General features: G+C 39.4%; 1 protein-coding gene across 1 annotated transcript in view; it reads right to left on the bottom strand.

Moving 5' to 3' along the window:
* LOC128685471 (pseudouridylate synthase TRUB2, mitochondrial) overlaps window positions 1–26,960 on the bottom strand; it is a 64,086-nt gene that overhangs the window by 12,758 nt on the left and 24,368 nt on the right. Inside the window, exons 3-4 of the mRNA XM_070082941.1 lie at window positions 22,679–22,809; window positions 21,874–21,996 (exon numbers count right to left, since the gene is read on the bottom strand). Coding sequence (XP_069939042.1) covers window positions 21,874–21,996; window positions 22,679–22,809 — 254 coding nt within the window. The remainder of the gene's footprint in view (window positions 1–21,873; window positions 21,997–22,678; window positions 22,810–26,960) is intronic.

Here is a 26,960-nt window from a genome sequence, read left to right as displayed (position 1 = left end):
ATTCCTGGAACTAAACTAACATTTCCTCTGTTCATTAGTTACGTTTTGAGGCTTTACAAATAAATTCCATTTTGATTTTTTATTCACATAATGAATTTTTATTCACACCAAAAAATAGATTTACTGTTATGCAATACTGTAATAATTGTATAAATATCATCACCATATTTGTGAATGCATATTAGACCCACCAGCTGGCGTGTATTAGACGTGTGAGGTCGTTTGTTTACTCTTAAATATTGGCAAAAATTTAACATTTCTGCTACTTTGAGCTCAGTTTCAAGCCATTTCCAGTACTAAAACCAATCAAAATCATCTCTATTTCTGTAATATGTCTTCCAGTCTATCAGATGAGACCAAGAAATCGCAAATAGAACTATAAAAAACATACGAAAAAACACTGCAAAGTCGCTGTTTTAATCGAAAAATCATGATTTCAGTTTTTTTCTCTCATTATACACAGCGTGCTGCAGGATCTGTTTTATGTGGTGCACACATACCACATAGATGTATTCTCTCATATCTAGGCCCAAATGTACCACTCACAGTTTATCAGAGTGAGCTGAGCTCATGACGTAGATCTACGGTTTGGACCCTGAACGTAAAGCCGTAGATCTACGGGATGGACCCTCAAAGGGTTAAAATGTAGATATTTCTTATTTATAAATTAAAATGTAAATACGTATAATAGCATCATATCGAAGTATTATTCTGTCATGCCTCCTGACAGCAGGAACGGATTAATTGGATTTCCATTATTTCTTGTGGGGAAAATTAAATCGGATAATGATAAAATCGATTAAAGACAAGCTCTCTGGAACAGATTAATATCATTAATTGAGGGTCCACTGTACTACTATTACTACTACTAATACAGTGGACCCTCGCCTAATGATATTAATCCATTCCTGAGAGCTCAACGTTAGGTGAAAGTATCGTTAGGCGAATTAATTTTCCCCATAAGAAATAATGGAAATCAAATAATCCGTTCCTGACACCCCAAAGTATGAAAAAAAAATTTTTACCACATGAAATATTAATTTTAATACACACAAACTGAAGAAGACATGCACAGTTACATGACACTTACCTTTATTGAAGATCTGGTGATGATTAATGGGATGGGAGGAGGGGAGTGTGTGGATGGTGTAAATGTTTAGAAGGGGAATCCCCTTCCATTAGGACTTGAGGTGGCAAGGCCTTTTCCGGGGTTACTTCCCTTCTTCTTTTAATGCCACTAGGACCAGCTTCAGAGTCACTGGACCTCTGTCACAACATATCTGTCCATAGAGGCCTGTACCTCCCGTTCCTTTATGACATTCCTAAAGTGTTTCACAACATTGTCAGTGTAATAGTGTAATTCTTAAATCTCTCAAACCAACCTTTGCTAGCCTTAAATTCACTCACATCACCACTAGTTGCAGGCATTTTTCTAATTAAATCGTCATGCAACTTCCTAGCCTTTTCACATATGATCACTTGAGAGATGCTATCTCCTGCTATCTGTTTTTCATTTATCCACACCAATAACAGTCTCTCAACATCTTCTGTCACTTGCTATCTCTGTTTCGAAAACAAAGTTGCACCTTTGGGAAGAACAGCTTCCTTGATTACCATTTTCTTGGTCACAATAGTAGCGATGGTTGATTGGGGTTTTGTGTACAACCTCGGAGACATGCACTCCACTTTCATACTAAGCAATGATCTCTTTCTTCATATCCATAGTAATTCTCACCCTTTTTCCTGTAGGGTTGGCACTAGAAGCTTTCTTGGGGCCCATGGTGACTTATTTTGCAGGTGCAATCACTAAAAAGGCTGTGATAAAATGAAATGTTCCGATTGTATGCTTGGATGCGACTGCGGTGGCTGGCTTGTAAACACTGGCACCCACGGAACAAGTGAGGCGGGCTCAGGCCGCACGTGGACGCATCTCGAACGAATTGCGTTGAGTGAGTTTTTTAGCGCTAGCCGAGGCAAAATTTTTGCGTTAAAATGTATCGCTAGGCGGATTTAACGTTATGTGATGCCGTCGTTAGGCAAGGGTCCACTGTAATAATAATAATAATAATACAGTAGGGCCCTGCATTATTCTTACTGAGACCTGGCTTAAGCAGGATACAATAGATATCTACCCACTACCAGGATACACAGCAATCCACAACTGCAGACCATACCAAGTTGGGGGTGGTACTGCAATCTATTACTCTAACCAACTATCTTGAATCAGCACCAATTGCTTTAGTGATGAATATGGGGAATACATTTTTGCTAATTTTACTGTAAAAAACCTCAAGACGCCTATAACAATTGGTGCCATTTACCGGATACCCCACACAAACATCCCAAACTTCAGTGAGAATCTCAAGGCACTAATAACAAACAGACAAATGAACAACCACTACCTTCTCTTAGCTGGAGACTTCAACCTTGGCCTACCAGATGATCAGACTGTAACTGATTTCATCAACAATATGAACAACACACTTCTCATACCAACAATAACTAAACCAACCAGGCTGACTGAGACAAGTGCAACCATAATAGACCACATATGGACCAATATACTAGCCCCCCTTAAATCAGGGATAATCACAGACAGCACTACTGACCATTACCCAACCTTCCTCTTAACAAACATTAGTAAGCCACCACTCGAATGCAACAAAGTTTCATTTAGACTCCATGACGAGGCCTCAATAAGGAATTTCACAGCAGACCTAGAGACTGTTGACTGGCCTACAGAATTCTCCAATGCCAATGGTATTGACGATTGGACAGACATTTTTCTTAACAAAATACTTAGACTATACAACAAACATTGTCCCATAAAAACGAAGTAGATCACGAATAAACGGCTCGGTTGCCCATGGCTAACCAGCAGCATTCTGAAATCCATTGATAAGAAACACCAATATGAAAAGCAATATAGACAGGGCTTAATACACAAAGATATTCTTAAACACTATTCATCAGTTCTCACCAAATTAATAAAGAAAGCCAAACAACTGTACTACTACAGCAGATTCACTGACACAAGAGGAGATATAAAAAAGACCTGGAAAACACTTTCCTAGATTCTGGGGACCCACAAAATGAAAAAAACCAAGAATATTGTCCTAACTAAACCTCATGAAACACCACTGCATCCCACTGATACAGCTAACAAGATAAACGACTTCTTCTCAAACATAGGATCTAATCTCGCCAGTAAAATCCCACGTACCAATGCTCGTGCCGGGGACTACCTAGATGGGAAATTCCCAAATTCCTTCTATCTTGTACCAACTGAGCCCACGGAAGTCATCGCGATCATAAAGTCACTTAAAAATAACTCGGGGAATCTGTCTCACGTCCCACCATTATTGTACAAGTGAGCGGCCCATGTCCTTTCGCATGCTATTACATTACTTTTTAACAAGTCACTAGAAACTAGCACTTTCCTGACACTACTCAAAACAGCAAGGGTTACACCAATACATAAAGGTGGTAGCCCTACAGATGTAAACAACTACGTATAGGCCAATATCAAACTTACCATTGCTATCCAAAATATTCGAGAAACTCGTGCCCAGGAGACTGTATTCATTTATAATGGCACAAAACGTACTCAACCCCTGCCAATTTGGATTCAGGAAAAATAACAGCACTAATGATGCAATTATAAAAATGCTAGACCTGCTTTACACAGCATTGGAACATAAGGAATATCCGCTAGGAATTTTTATTGACCTAAGAAAAGCGTTTGACACAGTTGGCCACGGCATCCTACTCCACAAACTTGACCACTATGGTATAAGAGGCCATGCGCTTGCATATTTCAAATCCTACCTTTCTAATAGGTATCAGTATGTCACCATTAAAGAGACAGCCTCATCAATACGGCCACTTGATACTGGAGTTCCGCAGGAAAGTGACAACAACCTAAATTTCAGCACCCATATCCAACACATAACAAAAAAAGTATCCAAAACGGTGGGGATCCTCTCCAAGATACGATACTACGTGCCACAAACTGCCCTTCTCACACTATACCATTCACTTATATATCCATACCTCACCTATGCTATCTGTGCTTAGGGTTCAACTGCAGCAACACACCTAAAGCCAATAATAACCCAACAAAAAGCCGCAGTAAGAATAATCACTAAATCCCATCCCTGGCAACACACCCCCCCACTCTTCATAGATCTAAACTTACTCCCTGTTCAGAACATCCACACTTACTACTGTGCTATCTATATCTACAGGACCTTAAATTCCAATATTAACCTTGACCTAAAATGCTTTCTTGATAGTTGTGACAGGATTCACAGGCATAACACCAGACACAAACATCTCTATGACATTCCCCGTGTCCGACTAAACCTTTACAAAAATTCAATGTATTTTAAATGACCTAAAATCTGGAACACCCTACCTGAAAACTCTAGAACTGCAGACACACTCATCACTTTTAAAACAACAGTTAGAAAACATCTTATCTCCTGATACACCCCGACAACTAACTACATGATAACCACCTGGTGGTTCACAATTACACTCACTCACCCACTGACTATAAACACAGAAATACTAATCTTAATCTTAAAATAATGAATTCTAACTAGTCATAAGTTTGCCTATGATACTCCAATATAGACACTTTGTATTGTGCTAAAACAAAAGCATTCACATTGCTAAACTCACAAATTATAATGTAGTCACCTAGCCTTGATACCATAATCTGTAAGGATTTAATGTTAAGAATTAATCTAAGTCTGCCCAAAATGCCTAGCCATGCTAGGTGTCCTAGTGGCCCCCTCTGTAATTAGTATTTTATAACATGTAAACCACACAATATCCAAATCCTGTAAACCCCACATTGTAACCCTTATAGAGAATAAACTTGATTTGATTTACGGCGTTTCGCTTTATGACGTTCCGCTAATATGGTCATTTCAAATTATGACCAAAAGTCTCTATACGGCTCCCCCCACCTGACTTTTTAATACGGTCACCGCACCCCACCCTGTTTGTTTATATTCTCCATGAGCTCTGTAAGCACCACATCTCTCCAATGTGTCTGGAAACTCCAAAATTTCAAGTGTTTTTAAAAGTTATTTCATATTTTATATATACTCAGTTAGTTATACTTATGTATACCTGTACCTAAATAAACTTACACACTGTGCTGGCATGCAGGTACACATTAAAATCAGTAAGAATGTCTTATGTCTCGAGATGCTATATTAGTAATGATAATAATAAGAATAATCACAGAGTCATTAACCCTTAAACTGTCCAAACGTAGATCTACGTTTTTTCAACATTTTAATGTAAAAAAAGTAGTTCTTCTTGTTTTTTACATTTAAAAATATGTAAAAAACGTAGATCTACTTTTGGAGCACTACGCATGTGAACATAGATCTGCTTGGACAGCTTAAGAGTTAAATGTTGTATATTACGTTAATATACACATTTTCATTAATCCATGTATGGTATTTTTTTCAAAATTATATAATAAACATGATACATAACACAAAGATGATAAATACACTCCACAGTAGAATAAATAAACATAAATATGAAATGTGGGAGCCAGACAACTTGTATAAGTGACAGCAAGAATAACGTTTTCTCTAGTCCAACATAAGAGAAAATGTGTTACTGGGGGTAACTGTAGAAAATTATTCCTTTTGTATGCCTTCACTCAGAGCATCATTTCTTCTAAAAAATGGTGTTACATGAGAATGGGAGTGTTCCTCTTTATTTATTCTATCGTATCAATGTAGAGACAACTTGTACACAATGTAATTTGTACACAAACCAGACGTGTACAATGTTTACATAACTCACGTTCGCCTGGTTTGTTTACATAACTCCATGAGTGTCCTCTCTCGTGTACTCATTCTCTCTCTCTCTCTCTCATTTATTTGTTTTATCTCGTTTACTCACCTCTGACCCTACATTAAGACTACAAATATTTTAAGGTAAGTAATGAGTGAACTGTACATGCATTTTATCACTCTGGGATGCTTAAATATCATAGAATATTATGTGTGGGTGGGGTGGCCTGGTATGGTAGCAAGGCTGACTACCATACATACCACACTTGATTTCTTACAATAAATACTACTTGTCTCACCCTAGATTAAGACTGCACACATTTTAAGGTAAGTAATGAACGTACAATATGTGTATTTTACTTTTTTATTGTTTTTTAATGCCTAGTTCTACTGCTAACCCCAAAGGAAATAAGTCACACTGTCTGACTTTATTGGGTTATCCCAGGTACTTTACACATATGCTGCTATGCATGATAATCTTTGTAACTGCATTTGTGTATATCTGAATAAACTTACTTACTTACTAACTTAATATATGTTAGTGTAAACTTGTTATCTAGTATTTGTATGCATTTATAAGTGGAAAAAAGAGGTGTTCCACTTTACGGCGGTTTCCGCTTTACGGCGGTAGCCTGGAACCTAACCTGGTATAAGTGGGGCCCTACTGTACTCACGGTGGAAGGAATTCTTGTGTTTTCCTTACGTTTCGTGCAGTTATTTAGCCAAATTTCTTTTTTCTAACCATGGGTCCTAAGAAAGCAAGTGCAAAGGACAGTGCTGAGAAGAAAAAGAGGATGATGGCTATGGAAGTAAAGCATGATATAATAGAAAAACACAAATGAGGTGTGAGGGGAGAGTACCAGTGTAGCACTTTTACAATATACACAATACTAAAACAGGAGTCTGTAATGGCTATAGTACCAGCAAATTGTAGCAGTTAAGTTCAGTGATAAGGTGTAGCATTAAGAGTGTAGCAATTGAGTGTAGCATTAAGAGTGTAGCAATTAAGTGTAGCATTAAGAGTGTAGCAATTAAGTGTAGCATTAAGAGTGTAGCAATTAAGTGTAGCATTAAGAGTGCAGCAATTAAGTGTAGCATTAAGAGTGTAGCAATTAAGTGTAGCATTAAGAGTGTAGCAATTAAGTGTAGCATTAAGAGTGTAGCAATTAAGTGTAGCATTAAGAGTGTAGCAATTAAGTGTAGCATTAAGAGTGCAGCAATTAAGTGTAGCATTAAGAGTGTAGCAATTAAGTGTAGCATTAAGAGTGTAGCAATTAAGTGTAGCATTAAGAGTGTAGCAATTAAGTGTAGCATTAAGAGTGCAGCAATTAAGTGTAGCATTAAGAGTGCAGCAATTAAGTGTAGCATTAAGAGTGCAGCAATTAAGTGTAGCATTAAGAGTGTAGCAATTAAGTGTAGCATTAAGAGTGCAGCAATTAAGTGTAGCATTAAGAGTGCAGCAATTAAGTGTAGCATTAAGAGTGTAGCAATTAAGTGTAGCATTAAGAGTGCAGCAATTAAGTGTAGCATTAAGAGTGCAGCAATTAAGTGTAGCATTAAGAGTGTAGCAATTAAGTGTAGCATTAAGAGTGCAGCAATTAAGTGTAGCATTAAGAGTGTAGCAATTAAGTGTAGCATTAAGAGTGCAGCAATTAAGTTAAGCAATTAAGTGATAATAGCTCTTCTCCACCATCAACCTCCACAAGCATCTCTTCTCCAAGGTAAATAATGTAGTACTACATACACTCAGTTTATTTTTTTTTCAACAAGTCGGCCATCTCCCACCGAGGCAGGGTGACCCAAAAAGAAAATAATGTCATCATCATTCAACACTTTCACCTCACTCACACATAATCACTGTTTTTGCAGAGGTGCTCAGAATACAACAGTTTAGAAGTATATACGTATAAAGATACACAACATATCCCTCCAAACTGCCAATATCCTAAACCCCTCCTTTAAAGTGCAGGCATTGTACTTTCCATTTCCAAGACTCAAGTCCGGCTATATAAAATAACCGGTTTCCCTGAATCCCTTCACTAAATATTACCCTGCTCACACTCCAACAGCTCATCAGGTCCTATATACCATTCATCTCCATTCACTCCTTTCTAACAGGCTCACGCACGCTTGCTGGAAGTCCAAGCCCTTCGCCCACAAAACCTCCTTTACCCCCTCCCTCCAACCTTTTTGAGGACGACCCCTACCCCACCTTCCTTCCCCTACAGATTTATACGCTCTCCATGTCATTCTACTTTGATCCATTCTCTCTAAATGACCAAACCACCTCAACAACCCTTCTTCAGCCCTCTGACTAATATTTTTATTAACTCCACACCTTCTCCTAATTTCCACGCTCCAAATTTTCTGCGCAATATTTACACCACACATTGCCCTTAGACAGAACATCTCCACTGCCTCTAACCGCCTCCTCGCTGCAGCATTTACAACCCAAGCGTCACATCCATATTAGAGTGTTAGTACTACTATACTTTCATACTTTCCTTCTTTGCCTCCATAGATATTTTTTGACTCCACATATACCTCAATGCACCACTCACCTTTTTTCCTTCATCAATTCTATGATTAACCTTATCCTTCATAAACCCATCTGCTGACACGTCAACTCCCAAATATCTGAAAACATTCACTTCTTCCATACTCCTCCTCCCCAATTTGATATCCAATTTTTCTTTATCTAAATCATTTGATACCCTCATCACCTACTCTTTTCTATGTTCATTTTCAACTTTCTACCTTTACACACTCCCAAATTCGTCCAGTTTATTTCTTTATATAGTAGGGCCCTGCTTTACGGCATTCCGCTAATACGGTCATTTCAAATTATGACCAAAACTCGTTATACGGCTCCCCCCTCCTGACTTTCTAATACGGTCACCCCGCCCCACCCGGTTTGTTTACATTCTCTGTGAGATCCGTAAGCACTAAGTCTCTCCATTATGTCTGGAAACTCCAAAATTTCAAGTGTTTTTAAAAGTTATTTCATATTTTATATACACCTACCATCCGACTTACGACCTGCTCGACATACGTCCACTCGATTTACGACCGTGCATCTGACAGCTGGGCTGGGCCGGCTGATGCACACCGCTGTACAATATTTGACAATACTCACGGCAACAAATGCGTCATGCAGGCAGCATCAGTTTGAGTAACCCTGCCTTATCAGCAGCATCATACTGTATTAACTGTACTAACTGGACAGTAAATTTCACCATGGCCCCTAAGATGAAGTCTGAATCTTGCACTGGAGATTGTGGCAAGAAAGGCTCTTACTCTCGAACTCTCTATTTGTTTTCACTGTTGCACATAAACCTGTCTGCATCTGTCTGCCTGTATATCTGTGTCTGTCTGTATCTCTGTATGTCTGTTTGTCTGTCTACCTGTGTGTGTCTTCCTGTCTACCTGTGTGTGTCTGTCTTTCTGTCTACCTGTGTGTCTTTATGTCTACCTGTGTGTCTGTCTTAATGTCTACCAGTGTCTGTCTGTCTGTCTACCTGTGTGTGTGTCTTTCTGTCTACTTGTGTGCGTCTGTCTTTATGCCTACCTGTGTGAGTCTACCTGTGTGTCTGTCTTTCTGTCTACCTGTGTCTGTCTTTCTGTCTACCTGTGTGTCTGTCTTTCTGTCTACCTGTGTCTGTCTTTCTGTCTGCTTGTCTGTCTCAGAGCCACTCATTAAGAGTGTAATTGGTCTTGAAGATGCCATATTAATAATGATAATAACACAATAATAATCACTGAGGCACATTAAATATGTATAAAACGTTAATATAGACATTTGGCTTAATCCATCTATGATTTTTTTTTCAAAATTATATAATAAACATGCTACATAACATATCAACATATAAATTAACAAATATGAGATGTTTTTCTGGTCGGCTTGACAGAGTGAACAGAAACCATTCGTGTCTGGGCTGGTAACAACAACAACAACGTTTGTTTACATAACTCGCGAATCTTCTACCCTCTCATTCTCTCTCATTTAATCTTGTTCACTTACCTCTTACTCTACAATAAGACTACAGATATTTTAAGGTAAGTAATGAGTGGACACAATTGTTATATTATAGTTTAATAATAATATTATTATTAGTACATATGCATTATTGTAATAATAATAATAATTATTATTAATATTATTATTAATTTAGGGCACTGGATCACAGATCCACTGTACAGCACTTTGTCTGGATTTTTTGGGTTATCCTAGGTAATTTATACTATGTATGATAACTTTACTTACATGTACCTGAGAGAGAGAGAGAGAGAGAGAGAGAGAGAGAGAGAGAGACAGAGAGAGAGACAGAGAGAGAGACAGAGAGAGAGACAGAGAGAGACAGAGAGAGAGAGAGAGAGACAGAGAGACAGAGAGACAGAGAGAGAGACAGAGAGAGAGACAGAGAGACAGAGAGAGAGACAGAGAGAGAGACAGAGAGACAGAGAGAGAGACAGAGAGAGAGACAGAGACAGAGAGAGAGACAGAGAGAGAGACAGAGAGAGAGACAGAGAGACAGAGAGAGAGAGACAGAGAGAGAGACAGAGAGAGAGACAGAGAGACAGAGAGAGAGACAGAGAGACAGAGAGAGAGACAGAGAGAGAGACAGAGAGAGAGACAGAGACAGAGAGACAGAGAGAGAGACAGAGAGAGAGACAGAGAGAGAGACAGGGAGAGAGAGACAGAGAGAGAGAGACAGAGAGACAGAGAGAGAGACAGAGAGAGAGACAGAGAGACAGAGACAGAGAGACAGAGACAGAGAGAGAGACAGAGAGAGAGACAGAGAGAGAGACAGAGAGAGAGACAGAGAGAGAGACAGAGAGACAGAGAGAGAGACAGAGAGACAGAGAGAGAGACAGAGAGAGAGACAGAGAGAGAGACAGAGAGAGAGAGACAGAGAGAGAGACAGAGAGAGAGACAGAGAGAGACAGAGAGAGAGACAGAGAGAGAGACAGAGAGAGAGACAGAGAGAGAGACAGAGAGACAGACAGACAGCCAGCCAGCCAGCCAGACAGCCAGCCAGCCAGACAGCCAGCCAGCCAGACAGCCAGCCAGACAGCCAGCCAGCCTGCTGGATACGTATTACACATGTTCCAGAGTTGTATCTCTTTACTTAGGGTATAGGTTATACAGTGGAACCTCAAAAATCGAACTTAATCCGTTCCAGGAGCTAGTTCTAAATTCGAAAAGTCTGAAATTCGAAGCAATATTTCCCATAAGAAATAATGGAAATGTAATTAATCCGTTCCAGAAACCCAAAAATATTCACACAAAAAATACATTTTATAGAGATTAATTACAGTTTTACATACAACAAATACTATAGTTTTTAATTATGTATAGTAATACACATAAAGTGTATGGTAGAGTTATAATTGAAAGAATTAAGAGTAAGACGGAGAATAGGATAGCAGATGAACAAGGAGGCTTTAGGAAAGGTAGGGGGTGTGTGGACCAGGTGTTTACAGTGAAACATATAAGTGAACAGTATTTAGATAAGGCTAAAGAGGTCTTTGTGGCATTTATGGATTTGGAAAAGGCGTATGACAGGGTGGATAGGGGGGCAATGTGGCAGATGTTGCAAGTGTATGGTGTAGGAGGTAGGTTACTGAAAGCAGTGAAGAGTTTTTACGAGGATAGTGAGGCTCAAGTTAGAGTATGTAGGAAAGAGGGAAATTTTTTCCCAGTAAAAGTAGGCCTTAGACAAGGATGTGTGATGTCACCGTGGTTGTTTAATATATTTATAGATGGGGTTGTAAGAGAAGTAAATGCGAGGGTCTTGGCAAGAGGCGTGGAGTTAAAAGATAAAGAATCACACACAAAGTGGGAGTTGTCACAGCTGCTCTTTGCTGATGACACTGTGCTCTTGGGAGATTCTGAAGAGAAGTTGCAGAGATTGGTGGATGAATTTGGTAGGGTGTGCAAAAGAAGAAAATTAAAGGTGAATACAGGAAAGAGTAAGGTTATGAGGATAACAAAAAGATTAGGTGATGAAAGATTGAATATCAGATTGGAGGGAGAGAGTATGGAGGAGGTGAACGTATTCAGATATTTGGGAGTGGACGTGTCAGCGGATGGGTCTATGAAAGATAAGGTGAATCATAGAATTGATGAGGGAAAAAGAGTGAGTGGTGCACTTAGGAGTCTGTGGAGACAAAGAACTTTGTCCTTGGAGGCAAAGAGGGGAATGTATGAGAGTAGTATAGTTTTACCAACGCTCTTATATGGGTGTGAAGCGTGGGTGATGAATGTTGCAGCGAGGAGAAGGCTGGAGGCAGTGGAGATGTCATGTCTGAGGGCAATGTGTGGTGTGAATATAATGCAGAGAATTTGTAGTTTGGAAGTTAGGAGGAGGTGCGGGATTACCAAAACTGTTGTCCACAGGGCTGAGGAAGGGTTGTTGAGGTGGTTCGGACATGTAGAGAGAATGGAGCGAAACAGAATGACTTCAAGAGTGTATCAGTCTGTAGGAAGGCGGGGTAGGGGTCGGCCTAGGAAAGGTTGGAGGGAGGGGGTAAAGGAGGTTTTGTGTGCGAGGGGCTTGGACTTCCAGCAGGCATGCGTGAGCGTGTTTGATAGGAGTGAATGGAGACAAATGGTTTTTAATACTTGACGTGCTGTTGGAGTGTGAGCAAAGTAACATTTATGAAGGGATTCAGGGAAACCGGCAGGCCGGACTTGAGTCCTGGAGATGGGAAGTACAGTGCCTGCACTCTGAAGGAGGGGTGTTAATGTTGCAGTTTAAAAACTGTAGTGTAAAGCACCCTTCTGGCAAGACAGTGATGGAGTGAATGATGGTGAAAGTTTTTCTTTTTCGGGCCACCCTGCCTTGGTGGGAATCGGCCAGTGTGATAATAAATAAAAAAATAAAATAGTAATACATATAAAATAACATTTTTACTTACCTTTATTGAAGATTGGTGATGGCATCTGGAAGATAGGGAGGAGGAGAGAGGGAGTTGGGGTTAGTGTTTGGAAGGAGAATCCCCCTCCATGAGGACTTCAGGTAAAGCCCTCTCTGGGGTTACTTCCCTTTTCTGTCTTTTAATGCCACTAGGACCAGCTTGAGAGTCACTGGACCCCTGTCTCACAAAATAACTGTCCACAGTCCTCTGTTTCTGGTGCCTCTTTAACATTTCCCTAAAATGGGACATGGTTCTGTCACTGAACTTGTTGCAAAGATGGCTTGTTTCAGCTTGCTCACGGTGGTACTTCTGCACAAACATTTGGACATCATTCCACTTGACACAAATCTCCTTAATCTTTGAAGAAGGCACCTCATCCACTCCCTATATTAACACCTTTCACAACATCAGCTTCCTTGATTTGTTCTTTCTTTGACAGGATAGAACCAATGGTCAACTTGTTTTTCCCATATATCCTGGCAAGCTCAACAAGTCTCACACCACTCTCATGCTTCTGTATTATTTCCTTCTTCACATCTATGGTGTTTCTCACTTTCTTTACCACAGGGGTACCACTAGCAAGTTTCTTTGGGCCCATGGCAGCTTATTTCACAGTCCCACAAGCACTAAACACAACGAAATAATCGTAAAATGCGTGAATGAGAGCGCAGGTTAGTGTTCACTCAAGCATAAACAAAGCTAGACTGCTCACGGCGCCTGCATGGGGACGCGGACAGAGTAGGCGGCAGACAGGTCCCGTACCCGGCAGTCCGAAAATAGGGGCGCGTTCAATAATAGGGACACAGTTTGTCCGAAAAAATGGTCCTATTTTCAAAACGTTTGATATGTGATACGTTTGATTTTTGAGGTTCCACTGTACTACATTCTGGCAGGATGACACTACCAGTGGTATTCTCCCATTCCACTGTGTCAGCAATACATAAAGATAACAGTGACATATGATACTGTATGCGATGTAAAATTTACAATACAGTTCACTACCATGTATACATTATATACAGTACATAAATAATTAAAATATAACAATAAGGCTAAAGAGGTCTTTGTGGCATTTATGGATTTGGAAAAGGCGTATGACAGGGTGGATAGGGGGGCAATGTGGCAGATGTTGCAAGTGTATGGTGTAGGAGGTAGGTTACTGAAAGCAGTGAAGAGTTTTTACGAGGATAGTGAGGCTCAAGTTAGAGTATGTAGGAAAGAGGGAAATTTTTTCCCAGTAAAAGTAGGCCTTAGACAAGGATGTGTGATGTCACCGTGGTTGTTTAATATATTTATAGATGGGGTTGTAAGAGAAGTAAATGCGAGGGTCTTGGCAAGAGGCGTGGAGTTAAAAGATAAAGAATCACACACAAAGTGGGAGTTGTCACAGCTGCTCTTTGCTGATGACACTGTGCTCTTGGGAGATTCTGAAGAGAAGTTGCAGAGATTGGTGGATGAATTTGGTAGGGTGTGCAAAAGAAGAAAATTAAAGGTGAATACAGGAAAGAGTAAGGTTATGAGGATAACAAAAAGATTAGGTGATGAAAGATTGAATATCAGATTGGAGGGAGAGAGTATGGAGGAGGTGAACGTATTCAGATATTTGGGAGTGGACGTGTCAGCGGATGGGTCTATGAAAGATGAGGTGAATCATAGAATTGATGAGGGAAAAAGAGTGAGTGGTGCACTTAGGAGTCTGTGGAGACAAAGAACTTTGTCCTTGGAGGCAAAGAGGGGAATGTATGAGAGTATAGTTTTACCAACGCTCTTATATGGGTGTGAAGCGTGGGTGATGAATGTTGCAGCGAGGAGAAGGCTGGAGGCAGTGGAGATGTCATGTCTGAGGGCAATGTGTGGTGTGAATATAATGCAGAGAATTCGTAGTTTGGAAGTTAGGAGGAGGTGCGGGATTACCAAAACTGTTGTCCAGAGGGCTGAGGAAGGGTTGTTGAGGTGGTTCGGACATGTAGAGAGAATGGAGCGAAACAGAATGACTTCAAGAGTGTATCAGTCTGTAGTGGAAGGAAGGCGGGGTAGGGGTCGGCCTAGGAAGGGTTGGAGGGAGGGGGTAAAGGAGGTTTTGTGTGCGAGGGGCTTGGACTTCCAGCAGGCATGCTTGAGCGTGTTTGATAGGAGTGAATGGAGACAAATGGTTTTTAATACTTGACGTGCTGTTGGAGTGTGAGCAAAGTAACATTTATGAAGGGATTCAGGGAAACCGGCAGGCCGGACTTGAGTCCTGGAGATGGGAAGTACAGTGCCTGCACTCTGAAGGAGGGGTGTTAATGTTGCAGTTTAAAAACTGTAGTGTAAAGCACCCTTCTGGCAAGACAGTGATGGAGTGAATGATGGTGAAAGTTTTTCTTTTTCGGGCCACCCTGCCTTGGTGGGAATCGGCCGGTGTGATAATAATAAAAAAATAACAATAGAAGTAAATTATGGTAAAAAGAATGAAATAATGATTGTACATTACATTACAGTACTATGTAGGTAGTTTATATAGGAAAGGTTTGACATTATGCCCTACCCAGTATGTGGGCAATTTTCAAAGGTTCGACTTACGTCCATTTTGACTTACGACTGGTTGGTCGGAACCAAGCTTGGTCGTAAGTCGGATGGAAGGTGTATACTCTGATAATTATACTTATGTATACTTGTACCTAAATAAACTTACATACTGTAGTGGCCTGCAGGTACACATTAAAATCAGTAAGAGTGTCTTATATCTCGAGACCTCATATTAGTAATGCTAATAATAATCACTGAGTCTCATTAAATGTCGTATATTACGTTAATATACACATTTTCATTAATCCATCTATGATATTTTTTCAAAATTATATAATAAACACGATGCATAACATATAAAGATGATAAATACACCCCACAGTCGAATAAATAAACATAAATATGAGATGTGGTAGCCAGACGACTTGCACAAATGACTCCATATTAGAAATAATAATACAGTGGAACCTCAAATATCGAACTTTCTTCAGTCCAGAAGGCTGTTCGAGTGCCTTTACCGAATGAATTTATTCCCATCAGGAATAATGTAAATTAGATTAGTCCATTTCAGACCCTCAAAAATACGCTTATAAAAGCACTTTCAAAAATACACTTACATAATTGGTTGTGTTGGGAGCAGTTCGATTTTTGAGGTTCCACTGTAATAATAATAATAATCACAGAGTCTTATTAAATGTCGTATATTACGTTAATATACACATTTTCATTATTCCATCCATGATATTTTTTCAAAATTATATAATAAACACGATATATAATATATAAAGATGATAAATACACCCCACAATAGAATAAATAAACATAAATATGAGATGTGGTAGCCAGATAACTTGTACAAGTGACGGCAAGAATAATATTTTCTCTAGCCTGACATAAGAGAAAATGTGTTACTGTGGGTAACTGTAGAAAATTATTCTTTTCGTATGTACAGTGGACCCCCGGTTAACGATATTTTTTCACTCCAGAAGTATGTTCAGGTGCCAGTACTGACCGAATTTGTTCCCATAAGGAATATTGTGAAGTAGATTAGACCATTTCAGACCCCCAAACATACACGTACAAACGCACTTACATAATTACACTTACATAATTGGTCGCATTCGGAGGTAATCGTTATGCGGGGGTCCACTGTATTTAAGTAAGTGTATTCAGGTATATACATATACAGTTACATAGATAATCATACATAACAGCATATGTGTAGAAAACCTAGGATAACCCAAAAAAGTCAGACAGTGTGACTTATTTCCATTGCCTTCACTCAGAGCGTCATTTCTTCTAAAAATGGTGTTACATGAGAATGGGAGTGTTCTTCTTTATTTATTCTACCGTATCAATGTAGAGACAACTTGTACACAATGTAACTTGTACACAAAGCAGATGTGTACTTTGTTTACAAAACTTACATTCACCTGGTTTGTTTACATAACTCTGCGCCTGTCCTCTCTCATGTACTCATTCTCTCTCTCTCTCTCATTTATTCGTTTTATCTCATTTACTCACTCCTGACCCTACATTAAGACTACAAATATTTTAAGGTAAGTAATGAATGAACTGTAAATGCATTTTATCGCTCTGGGATACTTAAATATCATAAGGCTGACTACCATACATACCACACTTGATTTCTTACAATAAATACTACTTGTCTCACCCTAGATTAAGACTACAAATATTTTAAGGTAAGTAATGAGTGCACTATGTGTGTATTGTACTTTTTTATTTTTTTTGATGCCTAGTTATATTGCTAACTTAATATATGTTATTGTAAACTTGTTATCTAGTATTTGTATGCATTTATAAGGGAAAAAAAGGGTGTTCCACTTTATGGCGATTTCCGCTTTATGGCGGTAGCCTGGAACCTAACCTGCCGTAAGTGGGGCCCTACTGTATTATGTTTTCCTTATGAAACTATGTAGTGATCTAATGCAGTTAGCCTTTGCAAACACTCCTTTTTCTCTTATAATGAGAGCATGGGAAGATACTATAGTCAGTGGGAAAGTACGTAAATGATGGATGCTGATGCCGCTGCTGTTGACACCATCACTCGCCATGTTATGGCCTATTGTATTCATTCTAGAGAATATATCATGTTTCTATGTTATTAATATTGTTTATTATGTCATATTAGATGATCTGTGATAGATAAATAAGCCATAGAGTTGATATTAGCGAAATATTGAAGTATTCTGTTGTGCCTCCTGAGAGCAGGAATTCTGCTGGAATGAATTAATGGCTCTTCAATTAAATAAATGAGGAAAATTAACCCAGCATACGAACAAATCAGGATACGAACAAGGTCATGGAATGGATTAAATTCGTAAGCAGAGGTTCCACTGTATATTAGTGCATCCAGTACTGTAACCCATTCAATATATTTAATTCTTCAATAGTTTTAAAGCCATATTTCAAAATGTCATTTCTCTCTATGACCAGTTTAATTAAGACAGACTCATACTGCAAAAAAAAAAAAAATATTTATACCATTTATACCACATTTTTATTTTTTTTTTTTTTTTTTTTTTTTTATTATCACACTGGCCGATTCCCACCAAGGCAGGGTGGCCCGAAAAAGAAAAACTTTCACCATCATTCACTCCATCACTGTCTTGCCAGAAGGGTGCTTTACACTACAGTTTTTAAACTGCAACATTAACACCCCTCCTTCAGAGTGCAGGCACTGTACTTCCCATCTCCAGGACTCAAGTCCGGCCTGCCGGTTTCCCTGAATCCCTTCATAAATGTTACTTTGCTCACACTCCAACAGCACGTCAAGTATTAAAAACCATTTGTCTCCATTCACTCCTATCAAACACGCTCACGCATGCCTGCTGGAAGTCGAAGCCCCTCGCACACAAAACCTCCTTTACCCCCTCCCTCCAACCCTTCCTAGGCCGACCCCTACCCCGCCTTCCTTCCACTACAGACTGATACACTCTTGAAGTCATTCTGTTTCGCTCCATTCTCTCTACATGTCCGAACCACCTCAACAACCCTTCCTCAGCCCTCTGGACAACAGTTTTGGTAATCCCGCACCTCCTCCTAACTTCCAAACTACGAATTCTCTGCATTATATTCACACCACACATTGCCCTCAGACACGACATCTCCACTGCCTCCAGCCTTCTCCTCGCTGCAACATTCATCACCCACGCTTCACACCCATATAAGAGCGTTGGTAAAACTATACTCTCATACATTCCCCTCTTTGCCTCCAAGGACAAAGTTCTTTGTCTCCACAGACTCCTAAGTGCACCACTCACTCTTTTTCCCTCATCAATTCTATGATTCACCTCATCTTTCATAGACCCATCCGCTGACACGTCCACTCCCAAATATCTGAATACGTTCACCTCCTCCATACTCTCTCCCTCCAATCTGATATTCAATCTTTCATCACCTAATCTTTTTGTTATCCTCATAACCTTACTCTTTCCTGTATTCACCTTTAATTTTCTTCTTTTGCACACCCTACCAAATTCATCCACCAATCTCTGCAACTTCTCTTCAGAATCTCCCAAGAGCACAGTGTCATCAGCAAAGAGCAGCTGTGACAACTCCCACTTTGTGTGTGATTCTTTATCTTTTAACTCCACGCCTCTTGCCAAAACCCTCGCATTTACTTCTCTTACAACCCCATCTATAAATATATTAAACAACCACGGTGACATCACACATCCTTGTCTAAGGCCTACTTTTACTGGGAAAAAATTTCCCTCTTTCCTACATACTCTAACTTGAGCCTCACTATCCTCGTAAAAACTCTTCACTGCTTTCAGTAACCTACCTCCTACACCATACACTTGCAACATCTGCCACATTGCCCCCCTATCCACCCTGTCATACGCCTTTTCCAAATCCATAAATGCCACAAAGACCTCTTTAGCCTTATCTAAATACTGTTCACTTATATGTTTCACTGTAAACACCTGGTCCACACACCCCCTACCTTTCCTAAAGCCTCCTTGTTCATCTGCTATCCTATTCTCCGTCTTACTCTTAATTCTTTCAATTATAACTCTACCATACACTTTACCAGGTACACTCAACAGACTTATCCCCCTATAATTTTTGCACTCTCTTTTATCCCCTTTGCCTTTATACAAAGGAACTATGCATGCTCTCTGCCAATCCCTAGGTACCTTACCCTCTTCCATACATTTATTAAATAATTGCACCAACCACTCCAAAACTATATCCCCACCTGCTTTTAACATTTCTATCTTTATCCCATCAATCCCGGCTGCCTTACCCCCTTTCATTTTACCTACTGCCTCACGAACTTCCCCCACACTCACAACTGGCTCTTCCTCACTCCTACAAGATGTTATTCCTCCTTGCCCTATACACGAAATCACAGCTTCCCTATCTTCATCAACATTTAACAATTCCTCAAAATATTCCCTCCATCTTCCCAATACCTCTAACTCTCCATTTAATAACTCTCCTCTCCTATTTTTAACTGACAAATCCATTTGTTCTCTAGGCTTTCTTAACTTGTTAATCTCACTCCAAAACTTTTTCTTATTTTCAACAAAATTTGTTGATAACATCTCACCCACTCTCTCATTTGCTCTCTTTTTACATTGCTTCACCACTCTCTTAACTTCTCTCTTTTTCTCCATATACTCTTCCCTCCTTGCATCACTTCTACTTTGTAAAAACTTCTCATATGCTAACTTTTTCTCCCTTACTACTCTCTTTACATCATCATTCCACCAATCGCTCCTCTTCCCTCCTGCACCCACTTTCCTGTAACCACAAACTTCTGCTGAACACTCTAACACTACATTTTTAAACCTACCCCATACCTCTTCGACCCCATTGCCTATGCTCTCATTAGCCCATCTATCCTCCAATAGCTGTTTATATCTTACCCTAACTGCCTCCTCTTTTAGTTTATAAACCTTCACCTCTCTCTTCCCTGATGCTTCTATTCTCCTTGTATCCCATCTACCTTTTACTCTCAGTGTAGCTACAACTAGAAAGTGATCTGATATATCTGTGGCCCCTCTATAAACATGTACATCCTGAAGTCTACTCAACAGTCTTTTATCTACCAATACATAATCCAACAAACTACTGTCATTTCGCCCTACATCATATCTTGTATACTTATTTATCCTCTTTTTCTTAAAATATGTATTACCTATAACTAAACCCCTTTCTATACAAAGTTCAATCAAAGGGCTCCCATTATCATTTACACCTGGCACCCCAAACTTACCTACCACACCCTCTCTAAAAGTTTCTCCTACTTTAGCATTCAAGTCCCCTACCACAATTACCCTCTCACTTGGTTCAAAGGCTCCTATACATTCACTTAACATCTCCCAAAATCTCTCTCTCTCCTCTGCATTCCTCTCTTCTCCAGGTGCATACACGCTTATTATGACCCACTTCTCGCATCCAACCTTTACTTTAATCCACATAATTCTTGAATTTACACATTCATATTCTCTTTTCTCCTTCCATAACTGATCATTTAACATTACTGCTACCCCTTCCTTTGCTCTAACTCTCTCAGATACTCCAGATTTAATCCCATTTATTTCCCCCCACTGAAACTCTCCTACCCCCTTCAGCTTTGTTTCGCTTAGGGCCAGGACATCCAACTTCTTTTCATTCATAACATCAGCAATCATCTGTTTCTTGTCATCCGCACTACATCCACGCACATTTAAGCAACCCAGTTTTATAAAATTTTTCTTCTTCTCTTTTTTAGTAATTGTATACAGGAGAAGGGGTTACTAGCCCATTGCTCCCGGCATTTTAGTCGCCTCATACGACACGCATGGCTTACGGAGGAAAGATTCTTTTCCACTTCCCCATGGACAATAGAAGAAATAAAAAAGAACAAGAGCTATTTAGAAAAAGGAGAAAAACCTAGATGTATGTATATATATATATGCATGTGCGTGTCTGTGAAGTGTGACCAAAGTGTAAGTAGGAGTAGCAAGATATCCCTGTTATCTTAGCGTGTTTATGAGACAGAAAAAGAAAAACCAGCAATCCTACCATCATGCAAAACAGTTACAGGTTTTTGTTTCACAGTCATCTGGCAGGACGGTAGTACTTCCCTGGGTGGTTGCTGTCTACCAACCTACTACCTTTTTATTATGTTTATAAATTAACTAAAAATATAATGATCAATGAAATTTTTCAAGCTACAACACAGTACAGTAATTTTTAAATGTATGTGCTTTACTTTATATAAAATGTATTGTATGCACCTTATTTTAATAGAAAATCTACTGTATACACAGTAATATGCACATAATGTATGTATACAGTGGACCCCCGGTTAACGATATTTTTTCACTCCATAAGTATGTTCAGGTGCCAGTACCGACCGAATTTATTCCCATAAGGAATATTGTGAAGTAGATTAGTCCATTTCAGACCCCCAAACATACACGTACAAACGCACTTACATAAATACACTTACATAATTGGTCGCATTCGGAGGTAATCGTTATGCGGGGGTCCACTGTACTTCTGTATATAAAGTGTACTATAAATTTATTTGTAACCACAACATGTGTACATACTACTATTCAACATAAAATGTACTGTGTACATGTTCATACTGTACCTGTGAGTGTGGATCCAGACCTAAAAAGTTGATTGCCTTATGCTGATGTGCTGACTGGATGCTCATGATCGCCTTCAGTAGCTTGCCCCTCGTCATGTGTGTATACCTCGACTTCTCCACTACCTACTCACAAACAAGAAAAGACGAAATTAACTTATTATGAATTAAAACTTTTCTCCAGGTGGGAATGGTAGTGACTGCGTGCTGGAGGATGGATGGGCAGTGACTGCATTCTATAGGATGGATGGGCAGTGACTGCATTCTATAGGATGGATGGGCAGTGACTGCACTTTGGAGGATGGATGGGGGATGCTGCAGTTCAGAGGGTAATCTGAATTGTGAAGTCAGAACACTTCTGGCAAAACAGCAAATGAATTAATGAAAGTGAATGCATTTTCTTTTGGGTCTCACAAAGCAAATTTTATATGTACATAGTTTCTATTTACATTTATTATTTAATTGTAAATTTAAAGCATAAAAATAAAGGAATAAGAGATCTGTACAGAACAGCTCTGTACTGTGCAGTACATTGCTCTTATTACTGTATTAATAATTTTCTTAGAGTAATTAATATGTACTTCTTTTTCATAAATGTTACTTCATATAAGAATAAACACCTTGAGAATTTACAAAGATGTAAGAGATGTGACTCAAGAGAAGCAAACAATGGCAATGAATATTTTAAGAAGAAACTGTGTAAATATAATTTACTAGCAATGCAGAGCACAATTTACAGTAATCCTCTCTCTTTTAAAACAATGTGACACACTGTATAAAAGATATTAATCCACAGGCCAGGACTCACCTTGCCATCATGAAAATGAGTATCAGTGGCCCGCCCAAACTGGCCAGAAACTGTGTAAGCTCGAATCAGTCTTGCTTCTCGCACTGTGTGTGTTCTCTTGCTGCCCGAGTTGATGCCAAGCACACATACTCCTTCATATTATGGATACAAATTAGGTTAGCAAGATGCCTTTACAGATACATAAAACAATGCCGAAAATTTTTAAAAATTTAGCCAAGTGTAAAATAGACAGGTTAGGTTCCAGGCTACCACTGGAAAGCTGACATCACTGGAAAGTAGAATGCTATTGTTTCACTTATACAATCTCTGTTATTGCCAATTTCAGTTTTTGCCGACTTTTCGTCAAAATATTGCCTCCATTTTCGTCAATGGTACAGAACCTGTCCAGTGCCCAGTACGCACACAGAGCTACCTCCCACACGCATTCTCAGGCAGTGTCATGTTATTTCTTGGTGAGAGAACATATCCTGCAAGGCCATACGAAACATTTCATAATAATCCGTAGTTTTGGCACTTGTTTATTGTGTGTGACTACTAAATAAGCCACCATGGGCCCAAAGAAAGCTAGTGCCAGTCCTTTGGTAAAGAAAGTGAGGAACACTTGAATTGAAGAAAGAAATCGTACAAAAATATGATAGTGGCATAAGTGTTGCCGACCTCGCCAGGATGTATGGGAAGGTGCCATCAACCATCAGTCCCATTGTGGCAAAGAAAAAAGAAATTAAGGAAGCTGAAGTTGCGAAAGGGGTAAATGTGATAACGAAACAGAGATCACAAGCAATTGAACAAGTGGAGAAATTACTGTTGGTGTGGATCAGTGAGAAACTATTAGTGGGAGATAGTATTGTGCAGTCAATAATTTGTGAAAAGGCAAGGCAGCTGCATGACGATCTCAAAGAAAATGCCTGGAACGAGTGCCAGCAAAGGCTGGTTCAAAAAATTCAAGAAGCGAAGTGGCATACACAGTGTTGTAAGGCATGGTGATGCTGCCAGTTCCGACAAACAAGCAGCTGTAAAATTTGTGCATGAATTCAAAGACTCTGTAGAGGCTGAAAAATTCGTCTCCCAACAAGTGTTCAATTGTGATGAAACAGGCCTCTTTTCAAAGAAAATACCAAAGAGGACCTACATCACGCAGGAGGAAAAGGCACTCTTAGGACACAAGCCTATGAAGGACAGGCTAACTCTCTTGTTCTGTGGTAATGCTAGTGGGGGTTTCAAAGTGAAGCCTTTACTGGTGCATCACTCCAAAAATCCCAGCGTGTTCAAGAAAAACAGTGTCGGCAAGAGTAAATTGTGTGTGATGTGGAAGGTTAACAGTAAGGCATGGGTCATGAGGGAAATTTTCCTGGAATGGTTCAATGAAGTGTTTGGCTCGAGTGTGAAAAAATACCTCCTGGATAAGAAATTGCCAATCCAGTGACTCCTGTTAATGGACAATGCTCCTGCTCATCCTCCAGACTTGGAAGACCAATTGTCTAAGGAATTCAGTTTTGTAACAGTGAAGTTCTTGCCCCCTAACACCACTCCTCTCCTCCAGCCCATGGACCAGCAGATCATTGCAAACTTCAAAACATTGTACACCAAAGCAATGTTTCAAAGGTTCTTTGATGTGACCTCAGACTCTGAATTGACCCTAAGGAAGGAATCACTTCAATATCTTTCATTGCATAAGCCTTATAGATAAGGCTTGGCAGGGAGTGACTTTCAGGATGATGAACTCTACTTGGAGAAAACTGTGGCCAGATTGTGTCCAAAAGAAGGATTTTGAAGAGTTTGGGGCTGACCTTGTCGACCCTCTGCCTGTTGTGGACAGTATTGTGGCATTGGGGAATTCCATGGAATTGGATGAGAGTGGCGAGGATGTGGAAGAGTTAGTGGAGGACCACAATGAAGAGCTAACCACTGAAGAGCTGCAAAAGCTTCATCGGTAACAGCAACATGGCACATCTGAGGAAATTGCTTCACAGGAGGAGGAAGAGAGATGGAAGAAGGTGCCTTCTTCAGAGATTAAGGAGATTTGTGCAATGTGGAATAGGGTGCAAGCATTTGTGGATGAACGTCACCCTGAGAAAGCTGTTGCAATCCGTGCCAGCCACTTTTACAATGACAATGCCATGTCCCATTTTAGGGAAATTTTAACCCTTTCAGGGTCCAAAGGCCAAATTTCAAAGTGTGCACCAGGGTCCAAGAATTTTCAAAAAATAATTTTATTTTTTTCTTATGAAATGGTAGAGTCTTTTTCTGAAGGTAATAAAACAAAAAGTACGAAATTTGATGGAAAACTGACGAAATTATGCTCTCACAAATTTTGATGTGTCGGTGATATTTATGCATCGACGATTATAACAACTTCGACTCCCATTTTAGGCCAATTACAGTATTCCAGTCAACCAAATTCTTAGCTATTTCACTAGTATTACTTCTATTCTATCGATTGAGCACAAGAAATCACCAAGTCAACTGTTTCAACAACAAAATAAAGTGACCGGAAATTGGTAATTTGGCCAATTTAATGCAAAGTTCAAAATATTCCAATTTCAAAATAGGGTCCAGAATAAACAATGCAGGCATTCCTGGCACTAAACTAACATTTCCTCTGTTCATTAGTTACGTTTTCAGGCTTTACAAATGAATTCCATTTTGATTTTTTATTCATATAATGAATTTTTATTCAAACCAAAAAATAGAAGATTTACTGTTATGCAATACTGTAATAATTGTATAAATAATATCACCACATTTGTGAATGTATATGAGACTCACCAGCTGTCATGTATTAAACTTGTGAGGTCATTTGTTTACTCTTGAACATCGGCAAAAATTTAACATTTCTGCTACTTTGAGCTCAATTTCAAACCATTTCCAATACTAAAACCAATCAAAATCATCTCTATTTCTGTAGTATATCTTCCATTCTATCAAATGAGACCAAGAAATTGCAAATACAACTATAAAAAAAACATACGAAAAAACACTGCAAAGTCGCTGTTTTAATCGGAAATTACGGTCTCGGTTTTTTCTCTCTCGTTATGCACTGTGTGCTGCAGGATTTGTTTTATGTGGTGCACACATACCACATTGATGCATTCTCTCATATCTGGGCCCAAATTTACTGCTCACAGCTTATCAGATCTGAGCTGAGCTCATGGCGTAGATCTACGGTTTGGACCCTGAATGTAAAGCCGTAGATCTACGGCACGGACCCTGAAAGGGTTAAAGAGATGCCAGAAACTGAGCTCTCTGGACCAATTTTTTGTGTGACAGAGGTCCAGTGACTCTCAAGCTTTGTCTTTTACTGTCACTAGGGCAGTAAAAGACAAAGAAGGAAAGTGACCCCAGTTATATAAGGGCTTGGTACCTAGAGTCCTTATGGAGGGGGATTCCCCTTCCAAAGAATAACCTCTCGTAACTCTCCCCTCCTCCCTGTCTTCCATACACCAAGAGTCTTCAATAAAGGTAAGTGTCATGTTGAATGTTCATTTTTTCTGCATGTAAATCTATACTTAACCAAAAACAAACATTTTTTGTTAATATTTTTGGGTGTCTGGAACAGATTAATTGGATTTACAGTATTTCTTATTTCAGTTTTCGCCGATCTCTCTGGAACGGATTAATGACGAAAACAGAGGGTCCATTGTACTATTATTATCATCATTATAAATATGGTGTCAAGACTAATAAAATACTCTTAGTGATTTTAATGTGTACCTACATGCCAGCAGTGTGAGTAAGTTTATTTAAGTACAGGTACACATAATGTAAGTAATAGATTGGTAGACAGCAAAATCCCAGGAGGTACTACCATCCTGCCAAATGAGCGTAAAACAGAAGCCTGTAATTGTTTTACATGATGGTAGGATTGCTGGCGTCTTTTTTCTGTTTCATATACATGCAAGATTTCAGGTACGTCTTGCTACTTCTACTTACACTTAGGTCACACTACACATACATGTACAAGCATATACATGTATATACACATCCTTTTGGGTTTTCTTGTATTTTTCTTACTAGTTCTTGTTTATGTCCTCTTATCTCCATGGGGAACTGGAACAGAATTCTTCCTCCGTAAGCCGTGTGTGTTGTAAGAGGTGATTAAAATGCCAAGAGACAGGGGCTAGTAACCTCTTCTCCTGTATATATTACTAAATGTAAGAGGAGAAATTTTTATTTTTCCTTTTGGGCCACCCTGCCTCAGTAGGATATGGCCGGTTCATTGAAAGAAGAAACATGCAAGATTTCAAGTACTGTACTATGTCTTGCTACTTCTACTTACACTTAG

Source organism: Cherax quadricarinatus, chromosome 8 (genome assembly GCF_038502225.1).
Source record: "Cherax quadricarinatus isolate ZL_2023a chromosome 8, ASM3850222v1, whole genome shotgun sequence".
Taxonomy (NCBI): Eukaryota; Metazoa; Arthropoda; class Malacostraca; order Decapoda; family Parastacidae; genus Cherax; species Cherax quadricarinatus.
Note: the sequence above shows the minus strand (reverse complement) of the source record. Positions and strands in the feature narration are given on the sequence as shown.